General features: G+C 48.9%; 1 protein-coding gene across 2 annotated transcripts in view; it reads left to right on the forward strand.

The window, feature by feature from the left end:
• The window catches only part of LOC144944516 (E3 ubiquitin-protein ligase SMURF2-like), a 33635-nt gene that overhangs the window by 4864 nt on the left and 7252 nt on the right, over positions 1-21519 (forward strand). Inside the window, exons 2-14 of one of the 2 annotated variants that reach the window (XM_078872725.1) lie at positions 1814-1852; positions 4171-4279; positions 6466-6599; positions 8676-8741; positions 9032-9116; positions 11215-11298; positions 12213-12436; positions 14034-14118; positions 15476-15634; positions 16018-16219; positions 16634-16737; positions 19048-19162; positions 19804-19982. In XM_078872725.1, the coding sequence (XP_078728851.1) occupies positions 1814-1852; positions 4171-4279; positions 6466-6599; positions 8676-8741; positions 9032-9116; positions 11215-11298; positions 12213-12436; positions 14034-14118; positions 15476-15634; positions 16018-16219; positions 16634-16737; positions 19048-19162; positions 19804-19982 (1585 nt within the window). The remainder of the gene's footprint in view (positions 1-1813; positions 1853-4170; positions 4280-6465; positions 6600-8675; positions 8742-9031; positions 9117-11214; positions 11299-12212; positions 12437-14033; positions 14119-15475; positions 15635-16017; positions 16220-16633; positions 16738-19047; positions 19163-19803; positions 19983-21519) is intronic. The other variant, XM_078872726.1, reaches the window with a different exon arrangement.

The following is a 21519-nucleotide window of genomic DNA, read 5'->3' on the forward strand; positions in this document are numbered from 1 at the left end:
AATTCCTTCACTAGTGGAATGGAGCCGTGCCACCAGCTCGACGTAAATGGCCATAGCTCCGGATTCTTTGCGGTGTGCTGGATTTGGACTGCTTTACGCGAACGGGTCCTTTGTTTTCACTTTCTATTGACCGTGATATTCACCCCCCCCCCCCGCGGGAATTTGTTCCGGCGATCTGTTACGATGACATAAAATGAAAACGGCAACAAAAAATATAAAAACCTGAGCGAGTGAAAATTGCTGCAAGTAAATTCTTTCCGAGTTGTGCAAGTGAACATTAAAGCCAGTGCTTTTAGGGGGTGGACAAGTGAGGGGAGCGCATGGGAGTTGAACTTGGTGGGAAAGTCGTTGGCGCAGTTTTGCTCGGAGATGTTGGTGGGAAAGTCATTGGCGTGGTTTTTCTGGGAGATGTTGGTGGGAAAGTCGTTGGTGCAGTTTTGCTTGGGGATGTTGGTGGGAAAGTCATGGGCGTGTTTTTTCTGGGAGATGTTGGTGGGAAAGTTGTTCCCATGGTTTTGCTGGGAGATATTGGTGGGAAAGTCGTGGGCGTAGTTTATCTGGGAGATGTTGGTGGGAAAGTCGTTGGTGCCGTTTGTTGGGAGATGTTGGTGGGAAAGTCATTGGCGCAGTGTTTCTGGGAGATATTGGTGGGAAAGTCATGTGCGTGGTTTTTCTGGGAGATATTGGTGAGAAAGTCGTTGGTGTAGTTTTTTCTGGGAGATGTTGGTGGGAAAGTCGTTGGCGTAGTTTTTCAGGGAGATGTTGGTGGGAAAGTCGTTGGTGCAGTTTTGCTTGGGAATGTTGGTGGGAAAGTCATGGGCGTGTTTTTTCTGCGAGATGTTGGTGGGAAAGTCGTTGGTGCAGTTTTGCTTGGGGATGTTGGTGGGAAAGTCATGGGCGTGTTTTTTCTGGGAGATGTTGGTGGGAAAGTCGTTGGTGCAGTTTTGCTTGGGGATGTTGGTGGGAAAGTCATGGGCGTGTTTTTTCTGGGAGATGTTGGTGGGAAAGTCGTTGGTGCAGTTTTGCTTGGGTATGTTGGTGGGAAAGTCATGGGCGTGTTTTTTTTGGGAGATGTTGGTGGGAAAGTCGTTGGTGCCATTGGTTGTGAGATGTTGGCGGGAAAGTCGTTGACGCCGTTTGCTGGGAGATGTTGGTGGGAAAGTCGTTGACGCCGTTTGCTGGGAGATGTTGGGGGGAAAGTTGTTCCCGTGGTTTTGCTGGGAGATGTTGGTGGGAAAGTCGTGGGCGTAGTTTATCTGGGAGAAGTTGGTGGGAAAGTATTTGGCGTGGTTTGCTGGGAGATGTTGGTGGGAAAGTCGTTGACGCCGTTTTGCTGGGAGATGTTGGTGGGAAAGTCGTTTGGCGTCGTTTGCGAACGCAGCTCCCTCCACATGGCCTCCATTTAAATGCCCAGCCCTCTATCGCACTCGGTGAGAGGCAGCACATTACGGTGTTTACATAAATACGCCCATGTAACGTTAGGTCGGCGCTGGATTTTTGTTAGGTTTGGCTCCGGCGTTCGGGGGATTTTGCGGTGGGGGGAAAAAAACGAAAAGTCCAGCAGCAATTTAGCGACATCAGAAAAAGTCATCGGTTGTAATGTGTACGTATTACTAGCTTTTGCGGGTTTGCAACGGTTCCGTTAACTGTAAAGTGGTTGAGAACAAGAATTGTAGTTTTCAAAAAAGAGTGAATGGCAATAGTGCTCGAATTCCTGGCAGTTCCCAGTGAAACTGTTACGCACGTGGCTGGAGTTACGTCTCTGGTTTTCAGCTTTCTAACCGAGTGCATGAACGGGCTTCTTGTTTTGCAGTGCTGTGTGCCAAGAACTTGGCCAAGAAAGATTTCTTCAGTGAGTACCACTTCACCCACATCCCTTCCCTCCCTCCGTCTTCTGCTGCGAACAGCAAGGGCACACTTTGCTCCCCGCACCTTCATATACATGAGCTCACTTATCAACAAACCTACGCACTATAAACAATTAACAATAGTAAATTACGCGACGACTTTGCTCTGCGCTGCTTAGCGGCGCCGCCGCCGCCGCGTCCAATCGCCAGTGGGTGCCCTGTGCCCAGCTGTACGTGCTGTCCATCAACTCTGCGGTTTCTGGTTGTATTTTTGGACTTGGGATCCGGTCCTTTTAAAAAAAATACTTTCCTCGTGACCTTGTGGCTGCTACGGAGACCGTGAAGGTCAACAGCACGTCGGCCCCAAGGCGTCAGTCGACGGTGGTGGCGGTGGGCGTCGCAGGGGCGTGGGGGGGCATTGGGGGGGGGGGATGTGGGAGGGGGGGATGTGGGAGGGGGGGATGTGGGAGGGGGGGCGTCCATCGTGACCCCAGAAGGTCACATGATACCATCTGTACCCGGTCACGTGCTAGATTCTTACTCGGCGAGGCATGGAGTTTTTACCAGGAGAGCCTGAATTTTTCATCGGGAAGCAAACGCGAGGCGACTGGCAGTGCCTCACTCCTTTTCCTCTCCAGCAAGTTCAGCCAGAGTTATATTTTTTTTACACCCCCACCACCACCTTTGGTAGAAGCCAGCGTTAAACCGTGACGGCCACAGGAAGAAATGACAGTAACCGAAAATGGCTCTTGTTTAAGTGTTTTTGCGCTGCTGCTAATGTGCGGTCCATGTGTAGTGAAAATCATCGGAGACGGGGCTGGCAGTTTCTCAATTCCTTTTCTCAGCTGCCCCTATTGCAGACCGTCCTTATAATCTCTTTCGGCACTTAAGTCTACTTTGCTCGCTTGTTTTGCCAAATGTATCTAGCGACACATCTGTAAACTCCTCACCGGTTTCAGCGTTAAGACTAAAATGATAATCCTGCCAGTCACTAAATTGTGTTTAGATTTCATCTCCGTCACGGTGTCCGACGTTTCACTCCCACGTGCTGGGAGATCCTTTAGGAACTCGAAACGTTGAACAACGCAAACACATCAGACAGCCGTACGGCGCAACCGCGAAAAACCTACGGGGAAGAAGCATTGGGATGTCATTGTTTCGGCATTGTGTGCAATACGTGCGCATTTGCAATGTGGCCACAGGTTAATTGAGTGATCGCCAAAACCGGAGCCGCGATGGTGGAGTCACGTGCTAGGCTGTGGTTCCCCGTCTGTTCCCTGCACCGGCTTTAATTGAAACCGGCAACTGCGGACGCGCGGAAAATGCAGTGCCCTTGCCAACTCGTCATCTCCAGGCTCCTGAGGAAAGTAAATAATGCCTGGGCTTTTCCAGGCATTCATTTGTCAAAAACTGTTTCCGTACATTTATCAGAAGCAAAGCCCGCTTGGAAATGGCAATTCAAGTGCGTTATTGTGCCGCTTAATTCTTCATGCATTTGCAATTCGTGCAAAGAGTGGGTTCTGTTTAGCATGTGAAAATATAAATTGTTGACCTGAAAATGTAGTTAAGTTTCTTAAACTGTATTTTAAATCTAAAGAGAATTCTGTGACCGGGAGTGGTGGCGTGTACACGCCTGTAAACCAGCACTTTTGGTGCCAAGCGTTGGTGGATCACAGATTTGCAGCATGGCCCGGGAGATGACCGTACAAAAAGTTGCTTTGCAAATCCCTCAATGCAGATATTCGAGTGTTTTGACCAAACATGCGTTGATTGTACCTGTGTATTCTGGTTTATAGCCACATGCAATGTACTCATTAAAAGAGAATGAAGGAATTTACCAAACATTCTTATGCAGGGCCCTCCTGAATACAGCTCGGAGGTCTTTCTAAATCAATCAATTACATTATTATTCATGTTGATGCTCATTGCATTGCCAGTTTATGCGTGGGTAGGTGGGTTTGTGAGTAGGAGGGTGAGTGAGTAGATGGGTGATTTAGTAGCTGTGTGGGTAGGTGGATTAGAAGGTTGATGAGTCGATGGGTGGGTGAATATGAGTGGGTTATTGGGTGAATAGGTGAGTGGTTTGAAGGTGAGTTGGTGGGTGAGTGGGTGGTTTAGTGACATAATTGGATCAGTGGATGGGTGGTTGGGTGAGCGAAGTGTGTGGTGAGGTGGGTAACAGGGTGGGTGGTTGAGGAGGTGCAGTGCGCGAGTGGCTGGGAGGCTGGCGTCTCGCCGTGTCCGGCTCGCTTAAAGTCTGGCCGGCGCTTGCGAACTCGGTAATAAATAAAAGACGCCGTCGTGCTTGACCGACCGCGTGCAGGGCTGCCGGATCCGTTCGCCAAGATCATGGTGGAGGGCTCGGGCGAGTGCCACTCCACCGACACCGTGAGGAACACTCTGGACCCCAAGTGGAACCAGCACTATGACCTGTAAGCGCCTCGCAACGTCCGGCTGCCACTGTGACAACGCTCTGCTTCACTGTGTATCGCTGTACACTCTTTCTCTCGGGCCCGTCGTGGCGAAGGGTGCGCGGCAAATGTTTAACGAGGTGGCGGTACGACGTGCGAGTTAATCGCTAGACTGCAGCCTTTGCTCGTGGGTGCAATGATTCACGCGGATTATTATTACGTTGATAGGCGCGTTCAGTGATAACGCGCGTTTGAATTGATGCATTTATTTTATGTTATTCGTGTATGTTGTATGTGCAGCGGGTTCGCTTGAACCCCCCTGTGCGCTAAGAGGCCAGTGCATTCTCCACAATGGTACGATCTAATAGATTCTCTAAATGAATTACAACCCTGCATCACGACAGTTGATTCGCCAGGGGGAAAGAATCGTTACTGCTCGTGTGTACAATTTGTTTTTATTTTTTAGAATTCCCCCCCCCCCCCTGCAATTTGGTTTCAATGCAATTTCATTGGGTAAATGATGCCTTACAAGCTAAAACCTATGAAGAACAGCCCCTGCGACAGGCATGTGGAAGTTGCAGGAGAGAATCACCGCCGCCCACCCACCCACCCAATGTTGGTTTTGGCCGACGGAGATGCTTTCGGTTGAACACGTAGGCTTTTGCGACCAATATCCATAATAGAGGTTGGGTTATGATATACATACGTTAACCCCTCCCCCCCCCACCGGCCTTTATACCTAATTGGCTCACAAGTGACGACATCACATAGGTTGTGCAGTAGAACCATGCGGAGATGAGGAATATTATAAGCGATATTGCCGTTTGTTAAACACTTTCTCACTCGGCATCCTCCACTCACAGCAGTGTAGGTGCACTCTGTCTCGGTCCTTCACCCGGACACTTAGTAACTATTAAGAGCCGACCCCGGTTATCTTCTCGGCCCACTCACTCGTCTGCCCGGAGCGGGGGATCGGCCAACACCGCTCCGTGACGAGGAGAGAGACCCTCTTCCAGCCGCTTCGTACCCTGGCCTCCAACGATGACCTCGCCCCCGTCACGGGGTCCCCCTTAAGAACCCCTTTGGGCGGCCCTCCCCCCAGCTCGGCACCGCCCACCTTCTCGCAAGTGCCATCCGAAAGCCCCTTACGTAACCCGTAATTCTGGATTTGAAGCTTTCGTGACTGCAAGGATTCATACTCTTAGGTTTTTTCGGTAAAGTCACGTAGGTAAAAAATAAAATAAATGCATTAAAATTAATAAAAGTAAAATAAAAATAAAAATCACGACGTTTCGGAAGCAACACAAGCTTCCGTCTTCAGCAAGCGTGCTGTGACGGTTCCACCTGAAGAAGGAAGCTTGTGTTGCCTCCGAAATGTCGTGATTTTTATTTTACTATTATGAATTAAATTTATTTTCTTATTTTTTACCTACGTGACTTTACCGAAAAAACCTAAAAGTATGTAACCCATAACGTTACGTCATCCTTGGCCCCACATGACTCTCAACCCGTTCGCCCCCTCATGGGATACCCACAATAGTCCTCTGCACATATATCCCTCATCTATTTAAGACCGAAACAGGAGGGTTCTCCACAACGATGATGCTGGTTGTTGTAATTACTGGCGACACGTCGTACTCGAATTGTAAACGAATTGGCATGTCTTGATTACGTGACAAACCTTACTAATTGGCTGTGTGTGGTGGCGGTGGTGGTGGTGGTAACGACACGTTTATATTTATGCGAATCTAACCCAAAATTCTCTTATGTAGATGCTTTCGTGGCCGACAGTCCATTGACCCATTCGCACGTTTTCCCGCTTTGCGCGATACAATTCTCGTCTTTGCCTTAAGTGGTCGTACACTTTCCTTCTTTTCACACGGCGTCTCTTGTCGGCAGGTATTGTGTACTCGGCCGTTTAAACTCGTTGACTTTGCTAAGTGGAGCACAGAGCCGGTGTCGCCGCCGCCGCTGCGCGCGTGGCATACAAACGGCATCCTTACCGCAAAAGCGGCCGTTAGCGTATCGCCCCCTCGCCCCGCCCCGCGCTGTTCTGAAACCGGCGCCCGTCCAAAGAAAGCACCGTCGGCCGTCGCGTTATTTGAGCAGCCTATCAAACGCAGGGAGAAAGAGATAAAGCGGCGCTTACGCTCTCAAAATTACCCCCACCCTGCCCCTCACCCCTCGTTCTGTTTTGTGGCGTGCAGGTACATCAGCAAGTCCGACTCCATCACCATCAGCGTGTGGAACCGCAAAAAGATCCACAAGAAGCAGGGCGCCGGCTTCCTGGGCTGCGTGCGTCTGCTCTCCAACCTCATCTCTCGCATCAAGGACACGGGATGTGAGTCGGCCCTCGGCGGGCCCCCCCTCCCCTCCCCCCCATTGGATTCATGCTGATCTTGCGCACACGCGCGCCTGCACCGCCGCTGCCGCTTAACCTTTTGACCACATTGCGTTGTGGCCTCGTGGGGAAAATTCCTATTGTTGAGGTTGGGATTTTTTTACATTTTAGTTTCCACCCGTCTTCATGGGAGCGAGGAATGTCTGTTGAACAGATGATTTAGTTCAGCTGCAAACACCGAGTTCCTTAAAGTTTTGCGTGTCCCAGACGCCTGTGGAATGTTCTGTGGAAATGCACATTATTGGTTGTTAACTTTAATTATTATGCATGTGAAAGATTTATTCCCGATTCCATCGCCACAATTCAAACTTAAGTCATTTTTTGTTTATAATCTTAAAGTAATGTGAATCTGTATGATCTATTTGAATTCTACACAGCCCTTTGTCAATCCGCTGCTGGATGAAGGCCCCTGCCTATGTCGTCGTGGGGGGTTGTTTGACTTGACTTCAGCCACTGATTTTAGCCACAGTTGGGAACCGAACTCGGATCATCGTGTCCATGGCACAGTGGGTTAACCCCTGCGCCACCGCTACTCTGTAAAGAATTATAGCGATATAAAATCTAAACTTAAAAATGTTGAAAATCATTCTTTAAACGCACATTCGCAATGCATGTGCGGCACGTGTAAAAATCGATTTGAGTTGATGAATCATTGCATCCAAAATCATTGTGTGCTGTGTTCAGCTTGCGGGTGCTACTGCTACGCCAGTTACGATGTGGATAATCGTATCTCAATCTCGGTTTTCTCGTGCCTCTGGCCACAACATGACGTGCACGTTGATAGTCCTACGTGAAATGTAAACAACGTGGAAACTGATGGACTTGCCACAAAAAGGGGGAAGATGATTTTGTGCCCCATAAAAGGAATTTGCTGGCTTTGAGTTTTTTTTTACACGCTCGGCGGAAATATTGACATACCCCAAGCGGCGGGGGTGGGGAAGGGAAATATTTTTCTTATGCTGAGGTGTGACTATAACTGTCTGCCTCTGCTCAGTAGGAGGTCGCTCCTTCCCTTCTGCAGACCACGCTGTCTGGAACTTCCTCCTCCAGGCTGTCTGCACTGCTGTCCTCCTCTCCCTGTTCAAGTCTAAGTTTCAGATCTTCCTCTCCTCCTCCGCCAGCCGCTCGCTTTTCTGTCTGCCTTGTTATTTCATAGTCATCTTCGTTGCGTTTTTATTTATTTTAGTTATCCCTTGCTACCCCCGCACTTGTGCTGTCTCTCCTCTCATACGGCATATTGGGGGGGAAACGTTGTACCCTCGGCACCGTGTAAAATACAAGTCGCATTGTAAAATACAGGGCGAATCCGTTTCTAGATACCGAACTCAAATATTCAGCAGAAATGATCGTGAACTTGAAAGCCTCTGCACATCTCTCATCAATCTCAATACACTTTGTCCAATAACATAGCCATTCTAATTTGCTTACAACATTCACGCTATTCAATCACCCCTGTTGCGAAGAAAGTATGAGTGTCATTATAAATCGGTGTGGTATCTGTAAACGGATGACCCTGTATAATTCAGCAGTTGCATCGAGAGCAAAACACTTGCAGGAATTCGCATCACTCTCCCGCTACGTGGTTAGTGCGTCTCATTAAAGCCAGACCTTTTCGAAATCCAAATAGGAGGCTTTGTGGCCAGAGTGCGTGACTCGCAAATCAACCCGTGGCCCCTGTGGTCAACTTGATCCCTTTATCCCCACGCGAGGTTGATAAAATGATACCGATCTTTGGAAACTCGGCATTTGTAACACCTTTGGAGTGACTCGCCCCTGTCATGCAATGTATAATTTCACCTTGCTGACAAAAAAAGCTGACTCATAGCACCTCGCGGAAGCTTTAACTGGAGCAGAGACACGGCTTCAAATGTCACCGGCTGCACTGCCTCGTTTAAAGTTCACGTTCTTGATACGGTCTCGTGCGGTCTTGCAGGTTTGATAAGTGACGCGTTGTTTCCACGCGTGCGCGGTGAATTTCCTCCCTTCCCCCTCCCCCCTGAACAACTACGTACACAGATCAGCGCCTGGACCTCTGCAGACTCGGCCAAAGCAGCAACGACACCGTCAGGGGACAGATCGTCTGTAAGTGTTTCCTGTCCAACGCTTTGGCTCGCAGTGTTGGAGCCGAATTTTTTTTTGTTTGTTACCGCCGCCCTGAAAAATAGTTCTCTGCTTTAGCCAATCAGATAGTCCAGGCCGTATTCCTGCCTTCAGCCATAACCGTGCCCTTTTTCACCCACGTATATGTATGGCTGCGCACTGCACAAACCAAGAGCAGTGCAGCAAAATCCATTGTTGTACTGTAGTTTTTTATGAATGCTGCCAAGTTGATACCGCCAGCCGTCGCCAACCTTGTGTTCCTTTTTCCGCAGTGAGCTTGCAGTCGCGCGATCGCATTGGCACTGGTGGAGCAGTGGTCGACTGCCGGGGCCTGTTCCCCAACGACCTGCCCGAGGGGTGAGTTTTGGGGCCACTAGGGTTCATCTCCATGTGCAGCAGCAGCAGCTGTAACCACCGTTCGCGTCTGTAATCATACAAACAATGATTGAGTACCTATGCTATTCACGCTGTCCTTATAGGAGGCAAAGTTTGCCATGTGGTTTTACCCAACTAGATCATTTGAGGGTAATTGTTTAGATTTTGGCAAATTTGGACTGCGACTTCTATGCTTCTGGTCATGCTCCTTTTCAAATAACGTCGCGGAATCTTTTAACGTCTCCAGTTGGGCGGGGATGGCGTGTTGTTAATATTATGGTGAACACCCTAATATTAACCAGGGCGGCCACGTGGTTTGAACCGCAAACCTCTGCACCAAACGAAAAACCTTGCAACTGCTTGGCCATGTCATCGGGCGCAGGAGGTCGTGGGTTCGATCCCGACGCCTGTGTATTTTAGAGTGTGCGTGTCTCTCTCTCCCTGTGGTCGTGGATTTTCGCTGGGCCCCCTCTGGTTTATCCCTCCACATTTAGACTCAACAAAATGCATTGAGAGTTTTGCTACTCCTATAAATTTCCATGCGATAAGCCACTTTGTTGAGCTATCATTTGTGATAGCCTGGTCGCGTCTGAAAAAAAGAGCTATATAACTCGGTGGGCCTTACCTGGTAAAATAAAATTAAGTTTTAATTGTTTTTAGTCTGTGTGCGCCCCGGTGTCTTTGGGATTACCGCCCACGTTCCATGTTTTAGTTTCCAGCTCGGCCACGGGGCTTGCGGAGTCGCGTGTGTCGGCGGTAATTTAACCTCGGAAAGAAGGCCATGCCCTGGTTAATATTTAATCTCGATTTTGGTTAGTGTTGATGAAACTGAAAACGGTGCGTTGATTTCAACGAAGAGAAAAGAAACTCTATTCCACGCGAAGCTTTGCCAGGGCAGTCGGGTGGCGCTAGTGGTTAAAGCGATCCGCTCACCGTCATACGGTTGCGAGTTCGCGTTCCACTTTTTGGATGCGTCAGCCTGTTATTGTCTCGCCAAATACGATTAAACGATTATCGCTTTATAGAAGGTCAGGAGTCGTGTTTATTTCATATCTACTGGCCCCCGTCTAAGCAATGTGGAATTGTCATCACCCGCTCAGGGCCCACAGTTGGTGACGAGCACACACTTCATGCTCATTTGGGCATCGATTTATTTAAACTTTTTTTTATTTTAATCAACTTCCAATACTTCCCTTGACTAATTGAGAAGTCTCGTTGGGACGCTTGGCTGGTTAAATGGACTGGCTTGCATGACCTGCGGTCTGTGCTTTGCATCTGTACTTTTGACAAAGTGGGCAAGCCAGTGCATTCAGGGGGCCTCTTTTTGTTGTTGGACATTTTGGTTGTACAATGAAAGTTGCGCATGCATATACAGATGGACACATACAGACGAACACACCCTTGGCCATGCCGGCTTGCACCCGCGCTTTCCTGTTGTCGCGCACACGAGCTGATTGCTGATATGCAGCTTAATATTGATGTTTTAAGTCTGAAAAAAAATACCTATTTTTCCAACAATTTTCAAAAGCTTTGGAAATTGTTAATGGGCACCGTTATTGGTAGGCAGTGTGACACAAGTTTTGTGGCAAATGGATTCGGGTTTTTTAAATTATAGATTTCAGGAAATTAGATGTTTACTCGAAAGGATGAACCCATACTACTTGGGGGGGAAAAGCAAAGTGTGTCCCATTGTCTCCCTCCAGTTAATTAACAGGATGCATAAACAATGGTATATAAACGAATGGATTATGTTACCCTTTCCTGGTTTGAGCCTTTTGATCAATTGGGCTGGCTTTCTCTCAGGGGGATAAGTCCATAATAGCAAGGCAACAGTATCCTAAAGCCTAATTAATGTCCGATCATCTTCACAAGAGCGTTCCTGCTTCCCTCATCATAATTATAGGCAGACGGACAGAGAACGATGCCTTTTGAGGCATCGCGCGGAGAACTTGACGCCAAAATAGTGACGGACACCTTGACCGAGCTAGTCTAAAATCGACGGGGACGTACGCTGCGAAGCCGTTTTGGGCAGGTGACGTGTGCCGTGCGCCGTTACGTGACCTTCGTTTCGGTCGGGCAGGTGGGAGGAGCGGAGGTCGACCATGGGACGCACACAGTACGTTAACCACGTCACGCGGACCGCACAGTGGGAGAGACCAACCAGGTAAAACGCAGCGGAACAAAGCGGCACCTGTTGTGACGTGGAAAGAGCGTGCGTGGTGACGGGCGGCTGCTTTCCACGCGTGGCTTTGGAACGATTGGGAGCAGGGTCGAGAGGACCTGGCAGAACGTGCGCGTTAGCTAGGGTTGGGAAACGTCAAAACAAAAAATGGACCGAGGAGGGAGTTGAAACGGATCGGCGAAGGATCTCGGACCGGAGCAGAAGTTGGGGAGGCAGCAGCAGTGATGCATTGATGGTCACAAAGACCGAGGGATTGAAGAGAGAGAGGCATTTGGTGTGCTGTTACCTGGCTAGAGCACGCCCTCGTATTGTTATACTAAAGGAAAATAGCAAGAATCTAGAAGAAAAAAAAACTCCTATCTATTAGATACTAAGTTGTGTGTCTTGCCTGGGCTGTCTGATTGCCACGCGTTCTAAGTCGCAGTTTTAATTCTCTGTTGTAAATCGTTTATATAGTGTCTGTAGTGCACATATTACATCTTTACAAAAGCAATGTAAGCAAGAAGCGCGGACTTAAAAGTACATTTGCCAGGTCGAAAACGTTCCCCTCTAGTACCCAATGAGTGCGGCTAAAGATGCAGCGATGGATAAATATAAAGGGTGATAGGCCTCGTGTGTTCACGAGCCGTACGAATGAAGCCGCGGTGCCGTGCCAGTCCCACGCCGTACATTCCACACCTGCCCATTGTGTTTTCCGGTTGCTACCGCGTGTTGTTGGGCACGACGTCCGACGTAGACATCGCGCAAACACCGCAAGCGGTACAACCCCCGAAAACGCATCCGAGAGTTGTTAACACGGCACAACCGCGAAAAAAAAAACTAACGCAGTGAGTGTGCCAACGCGCCCCTGTGCTAAACGCGTCGTGTGTGTGTGTGCGTGCGCGCGCGTGTCTCAGGCCGGCGGCCGAGTGCGGCGGACCAGGCTGCGTTGCTCCGGGCCAGGAGGGGACGCCGCTGCGCGCTGGGCAGGGCGCCGACGGTCGCGCCACCACCGCCGGGGAGCCGGCGGCGGCGCCAGCGGCGCCCGGCTCCCCGGAGCTGGGCGCGCGCTCGCAGAGGCACCGTAACTTCCTGAGCCGCACGCACCTCCACCAGCCACCAGATCTGCCCGAGGGCTACGGTGAGAAACGACTCGACGACTCGGTCCGACGGGAAAAATCTCGCGTCGAAAAGTGGGCCCCGGTTGGCGCGGAGGTCACTTCCTCCTCTGCCGTTTCCTCTTGCATTTGCTATCACAAATCGGATCTCTAAATCACTCGGCACTATTTAAGGGCAGTTCCACGGTCGCGTGTAGGGGTGTGGCACGTACACTAAAGCGAGTGCCAACTGGCACCGATTTGTATCGGAATATGCCAGCACTGCATGAGCATTTGCATGGGATATAGCTTCAGTGAAATGCAAGTAATGTGGATTTCGTATGAGAAACCCCCTGCAATGTCTCTAAATACCTGCATGCTTTGGAGTAAGAAATGCAAAAATGGAATGTTGCTACTCGTTTATCATTGCCACTCAGCGGCCTGCTTTTAAGCACCCATTGTTAATTACTGGTTTGAGCAGTGAGGTGCGACTCTCGTTCTGATAAAATTGTTACAGATGGAGGGGCTATTGGTTGTTCCCAAAGGTATTTGTCAAATTTTCATGGTCAAAATGATGGAATTTTGTGGGAATATCCTCAGAGGACAAACATTTGTTGATTTCCTTAACCATCCCGTTTTGGAGATGTGGAACATGACAAATGGACAGACGGACACTTGTCAATTTTATATGTCGATATGGATTCCTGGCAGCGATGTGACGATTAATCGGTTAAGTTCTGCTCGCGTTGAATGAATCCGTTTGTGCGTGTAAGAATTGGGTAATTTCTGATTAGCGTTGAGTGCCGAGCTCTCTTACTTTACAGGGGTGCGTTGTTACTTTCCCAATTGTAAGCGCTGAACAAGGAGCCTCGTTTAACCAAGTTAAAATGTAACCCGTGCAGCATGTGACCCCTTGCTGCATGCAGGAGAATCGACCGGTTTTGGGCAGTCCCCTTCAACTCGGGCAGAAAGTTTGCGGCGTTCCGAGATGTTGTTTTGGAAGTGGCCGGGTGGCTCTGGTCGGCCCTGGGTTCAATCCAGGTTCCAGCCACCCGCGATTAGACGGAACTTCTCTCATCTCGCGTGTATGAGGGTCTCAATGATCGCGCACAAAAAAAAACCCGTCACGTAAATTTTCTTTTTTACTTGATTTGGATCGTTATTTGCTCTGAGAATAAAAAAAAAATAGTTCTGTGTGCCAACACTTTTTGCAAGGTATGCACATGTGTGTGGACACCTAGTTTGTATTAAGAGACCTCATCAAGTGACTTCACAAGTATTTCTATGATATCATCTTCCAGGGACATTTTCTGACACAGGTTTGATGCACTGCCGCTAACTGCTTGACTTCCGAATGATAATGTCCGTGTCATGAGAACGCCGATAGCGCATTTGTAATATAATCGGGGAGGGAAAAAGGAAACGGAAGTAAAAAAACAGACTTTGAAAAAAATCTCGTTTCACGCGAGTGGTCGAGTCCTATAGGTTTGTTTAATTTTAGTCACTTTTTTTCTTGTAAGATACACTAAAGTGATATGCCTTGACGGTTTTCTCTTGGCCGTTGCTGGGAGAGCAATTGACCCTTTTGTGCCCCCTCTTATCACCGTTTTCCCATGACTTGTGTCTCTCCGCCACGGGCAGAACAACGAACGACCCAGCAGGGACAAATTTACTTCCTCCACACACAGACCGGGGTCAGCACGTGGCACGACCCTCGCGTTCCCAGGTAACCGGGCTGCGTTGGCTCGTCCAGACCTAGACAGGGGAGCGTCGACAGAGGAGGCTTGGGTGACATATTGTGAGCGGGGTAGATCCGCGGTGAACTGGTAGCGGCGTAACGGGCGTGGGGGCAGGGGGTGCCTTGCTCCCCGCCCCCCCCCCCCTCGTGGCCAAAGCTACGAGTTGGGGACGAACCACCATGAGATACGTTTTCAACAACAGTCAAAGAACAACAACAATTATTTAAAACGCGGTTTACATTTATTGCTATAAAAGTGCTCTCATTTTTACGTTCCGCATTTTATTTTAATGTAATTAGAGCTGTATCGTTTGGCTTCCGCGAATTGCGCATCGCATTTTTGCTGCCATCGTGTAATCACGTAGACAAGAAGAATCTCTCTTTCTGGTTGGGGCGAATAAGGGGAGCAACGATAACGAATAGCCTCTAGGTGCGATCGTGCAAGGCAAATCAAATATTGGGGCCCCCACCTCACCGATTGCCACACCCCCTGAGATGATAATGTAGTTACTACACCACTGATAATGTAGTTACTACTCCACTGATAATGTAACTACTACTCCACTGATAATGTAGTTACTACACCACTGATAATGTAGTTACTACGCCACTGATAATGTAGTTACTACACTACTGATAATGTAGTTACTACACCACTGATAATGTAGTTACTACGCCACTGATAATGTAGTTACTACGCCACTGATAATGTAGTCACTACACCACTGGTAATGTAGTTACTACACCACTGATAATGTAGTTACTACACCACTGATAATGTAGTTACTACGCCACTGATAATGTAGTTACTAGACCACTGATAATGTAGTTACTACGCCACTGATAATGCAGTTACTACACCACTGATAATGTAGTTACTACACCACTGATAATGTAGTTACTACGCCACTGATAATGCAGTTACTACACCACTGATAATGTAGTTACTACACCACTGATAATGTAGTTACTACACCACTGATAATGCAGTTACTACGCCACTGATAATGTAGTTACTACACCACTGATAATGTAGTTACTACGCCACTGATAATGCAGTTACTACACCACTGATAATGTAGTTACTACACCACTGATAATGTAGTTACTACTCCACTGATAATGTAGTTACTACGCCACTGATAATGTAGTTACTACTCCACTGATAATGTAGTTACTACACCACTGATAATGTAGTTACTAGACCACTAATAATGTAGTTACTTGACCACTGATAATGTAGTCACTACGCCACTGTTAATGTCGTTACAACTCCACTACGATGAACCCACTTGTACTGATCACCACCACCGTCGTCATCGTCGCGTCTCCCCTGTTGACACAGGGACCTGTCGCACGTGAACTGCGAGGACCTGGGCCCTCTGCCCGCCGGCTGGGAGACGCGCAGCACCGCCACGGGGCGCGTCTATTTCGTCGACCACAACAACCGCACCACACAGTTCACCGACCCGCGCCTCTCCGCCAACTTGCACCACCTTCTCAAGTACGACAAGCCCACCGCCCCCCTCCCATCCCCCACCATCCTTGTAAAATAAAAGATAGTGACGTCTTCTTGGTTCTTTCGGTAAAGTCACGTAGAATGGAAATAATAAAATAATAAAATAAAACATAATAGAATAATTCTTCACCTGAGGACGGCTGCTTGCGTTGTGGCCGAAACGTCGTGAGAATTATTTTATGATGTTTTATTTTATTATTTTATTATTTCCATTCTACGTGACTTTACCGAAAGAACCAAGAAGATGAATCCCTGCAGTCACGAAAGCTTTAAATCGAAAGATAGTGACGTGTTTTGTTATTTTAAACTGACCGGTCTCTTCTATGTGTGCCGCCCCCTCCCCATGCACGTTCACGCCAACGTCGCAGAAACCGACAGACGCAACAGGGCCCGTGCCCCCCGGGTCTCCCTCCGGGCCCGCCGCCACCCCCCGCGGACGAGGAGTGCCCCGTGCCCCGCTACAAACGCGACCTCGTGCAGAAGCTCAAGTGCCTACGGCAAGAGCTGGCGCTGCAGCAGTCGCAGGCCGGGCACTGTCGGCTCGAGGTCTCCCGCACGGAGATCTTTGAGGTGAGACGAGAGGGGACGCTCACCCTGCTGCTGCTGCTGCTGTTGTTGCTGCCGCTGTGGATGGCAATTCACTTCCTGTGGCTTTCTCTGCTGCTGCTCCTGCTGCCCTCAATGTCTGGAAATCAATCGCTAATGCCTGCCGGCACTGTTCTCCGGCTACTAAGACTCATTCCCCTGCTCAAGTGCAGGCTCAAAAGGTGTCTTAATTGACTCTGATGCCATCACATTGTGTCTGGCCTGCAAGCAGTCTATTCATCTTGTCCTGCATAAGTGAATAGGTAAAAAAAACTCTTAATTACGGGCCCGGATTTTTTAATCTTGACGATCGCACCGCGTGGATAAGCAAACCACTTTTGCCACGGGACAATTTGAGCGAATACGTCGGTCCGGCTCGCCCCCCCACCCCCCTGGCAGGAGTCGTACCGGCAGGTGATGAAGATGAGGCCCCGCGACCTCAAGAAGCGGCTCATGGTGAAGTTCCGTGGTGAGGAGGGGCTGGACTACGGCGGCGTCGCCAGGTACGGAGGAGCACCTCTACCGCCCGGCACGAACTTTCGGTCCGAATCGAGGATGAGGATTTCCGTTCGTTAGTCGTGTAAATGACCAAAAGTGTCGGCGATGTGCCCAGTCTCGTCACAGCCCAGAAACTGAGCTCGATTGAGCCCAGCTTAGTGTGCTTGGATGGGGTGACCACCAAACACAAGCAGGTTGTCATCGGGCGCAGGCTTGCGGGGTGAGCAGTGGAGGGCATTGCAGCAAAATTCCAGTATTGTACTGCTCTAGTCTCGCGTCAATGCGAACCTCGTTAACCAATTAATACTAGGGTGGTGAGTGTGGTCAAAATCCTCCCAAGTCTGATCTACACGTGTGTGTGTCTTTGTGTACAATTGCTCAAAGGCTGCAGCATCTCAAATTGCCTTGGAAATGGAAAACACATCGGGGTAGAAATAGGGGAAGAGACAAGAGGGGGGGAGAAAGAGAGGAGAAAAGATGAATATCAGAAGAGGGAGTGCCAACGCAGGCATACACAGCGACGCGCAAACGTACACACACACACACATGCACAAAAAAGACAGATCCCCCGTATAGCCTTAACAGACTGTTAGGGCAAGTGCTGTTAGTGAGCACCTATGAAGGCCGGCACAGCTCATGAGGGGTGGGTGGCCAGCACCACGTCCGGCCGTCTTTGTCTCCCCAGTGGCGATGTGTTTGCACACCGCACCAGGTATTCATATGAGGCTGAGTCGACCTAGGGGAGGCCCAGGACCGATTCAGATATTCGTCACTGGTGTTGGCCGTGAGCGGGAATCGAACTCTGATCGCGGTGTTCGTAGTGCCACGCACGCGCATACACACGGATGTGCGCACACGCCAATTTAGAGGTATCAGCACCAGCGGTCCCGGGGAAACAAAAACAATTAATGAATATGTATTCTTAAGCTCACGATGTACACATCGAATCCTTGGTGAATGGAATCTTATGACTTAATATTTATGTAAATTGCACGCCAATGTTACCTTAAGGCTAGATGATACAAACGAATCGGGGCAAGTTGAGACTGTACAAGAGGGAAAAAAATGTACGTCTTAAAAGTACGGTTCGGGGAAAACCCATTGGCATCAGTTGTGTGCATTTTCAAGGTGGAGCAAGGTTCAAGGTATTGTATGGGCAAACAGATTATTGTGCTGCAAATAAAAATGCAGAGGTCAGAGTCTGAACAGCAAACATGAGAGAAAACGGGTTCTGCAACAGATTGAAATTCAGCTTTAAATACTTGAACGATCGTCGCTGGTGACAGTAAATGGGTTCTTATGCAGCAGATTAAAATGGCAGAATGAATCATCGCACGTAAACGCGTATCAGGTTCAAAAGTAGATGTGTGCATTTAAACGACAAACAGCCCCGACGTTTCCGTGAAATAATAACTGTGAAGGGACACAGATTTATCATTCGTCACAACCAAAATCCGTGAACCGAACCGACGGTGGTTAATCTGACAATAATGAGGCGGTCTTGTCTACTGCGCCACAGTGTTTTGACACCGTGCGCCCCGCAGAAACAAACCCTTCCCTGTTCTCTGCCGGTGTGCGCACCAGCCGTTGCATCAGAACGCGTCGTGACAACAGCCTTGCGTAACGTTTGCCGCACGTTGTGTTCGCTTTGGCTCCGTCGCACATCGCCGAAATCGCGTCGCACGCTTGACGAGCGTTGTCATTCGCCCCCCCCCCCGCTCCTGTTCGTCATTAGCGACCAATGCGGGTGTTTTAACCCTTGTTTGGATGACGCGTCGTCCTCCATCCTTCGTTACGCCGTGTTGGGTTGAGCGGTGGCGCGGTGCCAAATGCGCTTCGCTATCAATGCGCAGCCCACCCGAGTTCGATTCCCGACCACAGCCGTCGTCGGTGGAGAGCTATTTCTTAAACTGCTGTTGGGCCCACCTTGACCGCGCCCTGTCCAGTGTCGTCGGCTGGTTCTTCGCTCGCGAAAATCGGGGAGGAATGTGGGGTCCATTGATTTGGCGGCAGATGCGCTGGTGGTGAATTCTGGTCAAACATCCTCTCCATGACGAGGCCTTTATACAGCCTTGGAATGAGAAAACCGTACATTTCTAATATGAATAAAGACTAAACTATAAAATAAACGTTTTATTTTACCAGCTAAGGCCCACTGAGTTCATTATAGCTCTTTCAGAAGCGACCTGTCCACAAATGATAGCTCAACAAAGTGACTGATCACGTGCAAAGTTATAGCAGCCATATACTGTCAATAATTATGCTTTGCCCCCCTCCCCTCCACCCTTGCCCCCCCCCCACCCATATCCCTGCAGGGAGTGGCTGTACCTGCTGTCCCACGAGATGCTCAACCCGTACTACGGGCTCTTCCAGTACTCACGCGACGACATCTACACACTGCAGATAAACCCCGACTCGGCCATCAACCCCGTGAGTTGTCGCACTCCGTCCGACCTGTCGCTTTGCCCACTGTCCACCGCCGGCCTCATTTGCGTGGGGTCGGTGCGCTGGCCGTAGCGCTGCTTTCGCTCGCGGGATTATTGACGATAAAGTTCGTCGATGGTAGTGTTCTTTTAGATGTAGTCGAAGGTGACCCCAAGTGCTTAATTACTGCCGGAACGCTCTTCCGCTAATTACTATGGCACTTCATCATGGGACCTCTTTTGCCAGTACCAAAATACACTAATAGGGTTTTTCCCCTTTTTTCTGGCAACAAAACTGACACCTTTTGCGTGCGCCTTTTGGCGTCATCTGGTCGAACACCATATGAGACGAGGTTCCAAAGAAAGCTGCCTCTGGTGTGGACCAATCAGTTTCAAAGACAATGCATAACTTACCAGAGTATTGTTTTTTTGTTTGCATTTGACTGCAAGTATTGTGGTTAATGTAAACACGATTCCTTGCAAAAGGTGTCAGTTTTGTTGCCAGAAAAAAGGGGAAAAACCCTATTAATATACTACGGCACTCCACATCCATCTTGCCTTTCCTTACAGGCGACAACCCTTTCCAACATGTAGCCATACATCCTAAAATATGAGCTTTTTTGCCCCCCCCCCACGTTTTTGAACTAGGAGCACCTCTCCTACTTCCACTTTGTGGGACGGATCATGGGCATGGCGGTGTTCCACGGCCACTACATCGACGGTGGATTCACGCTGCCCTTCTACAAGCAGCTGCTGGGCAAGCCAATCACGCTGGCCGACATGGAGACGGTGGACCCTGAACTCCACAAGTCACTCGTCTGGATCCTGTGAGTGGTGCACGGCGCGCACAACGCTCCTCTCTCTCGCATCGCCGCCTTTTCATTGTCATCTTTGTCATCTTTCGATTTAAAGCTTTCGTGATTGGTTCTTTCGGTAAAGTCTCCCCAACAGACCTGGTCTTCACCTGAGGGACGGCTGCTTGTGTTTTGGCCGAAACGTCGTGAGAATTATTTTATTGTTTTATTTTTATTATTTTATTGTTTCCATTCTACGTGACTTTACCGAAAGAACCAAGAAGATATTTGTCATCGTCGTGATCACGACGGTCCGTTGGAAGATGGCCCGTAGGTGTCCCACTGCACATTGTACAATTTGTTTCCACTTTCCTTTTGTCTTGTGCCAAGTAGTGGCACACACCTTTCTTGCACCAATCGCTTTTGTCGTCAAGGCATTCTCTGTTAGGTCTTCCTCGCTTTCCCGGTTCCTTCCATTTTCATTACACGCTTTTATTTAACTCCGTCTGTTGTATTCTCAAAAAAAAATCTTGTAACTAAATTCTTACACACTTTCCAATGTGCTATCGACTGCAAACTTGAAATGCCTATGTCATACTGATGACAAGACTATATAACAAATCCAAAACATATATTTTTAGACATTTTACACGCTTTTATTTAACTTACTGTGTGTCGTATCCTAAAATCTTGTAATTCAATTTCAACCGTATTCTTAATGTCATATCGACTGCAAACTTGGTATAGGTGTGTCATACTGATGACAATACTAGATTCTATCATAAAAAATGAAAAATATATTTTTTTAAACGATATTTTTACGGCTCTAATTTTACACGTTTACGGCTCTAATTGTCGACGCTCAACTCACGTTGGCTGTAAATCACCACGTGGTCCCTGACGTCACGGCAAGCCACGGGGAGCCTCGCCGAGGGGAGGGGGATGTGGAAGGAGGGGAGGGGCGATGGGGGAAGGGGGCAGGGGTAGGGGCAGCTCGGACAGTACATTTCATTAAAGCGTGTTTAAAAGTATTTTTAAATATTTTTTCCGGACAACAACAATAACACACTTTTAATTTTCCTGTTGTCCATCCTACATTGATTTCAGCGCATGATTGATAAAAAAATAATCCCCAAAATCCAAATTTTATTTTGATTGTGCGATTGACAATCATGTTACGAGTGGAATAATTAATTTGTAACTTGCAGGGCGGCACAACCCCATCGTGTTAGGCAGCGACACGTGGAAGCGGTTATCACACAAACCACGGCGACCTCTTATCCACACTCGGTGGCGACTATCCGAACCAGTCCCTGGGCCTCGGCTACTGTTCGCTGAGCCTTACACGAGTACATTGTGCAGTGTGTACACATCAGCACTGGGGAGACAAAGGCAGCTGGGGTGTGGTTTCTAGCCACACCTCCTCCCCCCTCCGCCCCGCATGTGTCTCCTAACCGGCGCTTGCGAACAGCGCGAGTCTGCGAGTCTCTAAAACACGTTCCTTCGGAGTGGGCAGGTAGGAACTTTGTTGGACAGCGCATTCGTGCGATCCGTGTCACGCGGCGTAAGC

This window comes from Lampetra fluviatilis, chromosome 35 (assembly GCF_964198595.1).
Source record: "Lampetra fluviatilis chromosome 35, kcLamFluv1.1, whole genome shotgun sequence".
NCBI classification, from domain to species: Eukaryota; Metazoa; Chordata; class Hyperoartia; order Petromyzontiformes; family Petromyzontidae; genus Lampetra; species Lampetra fluviatilis.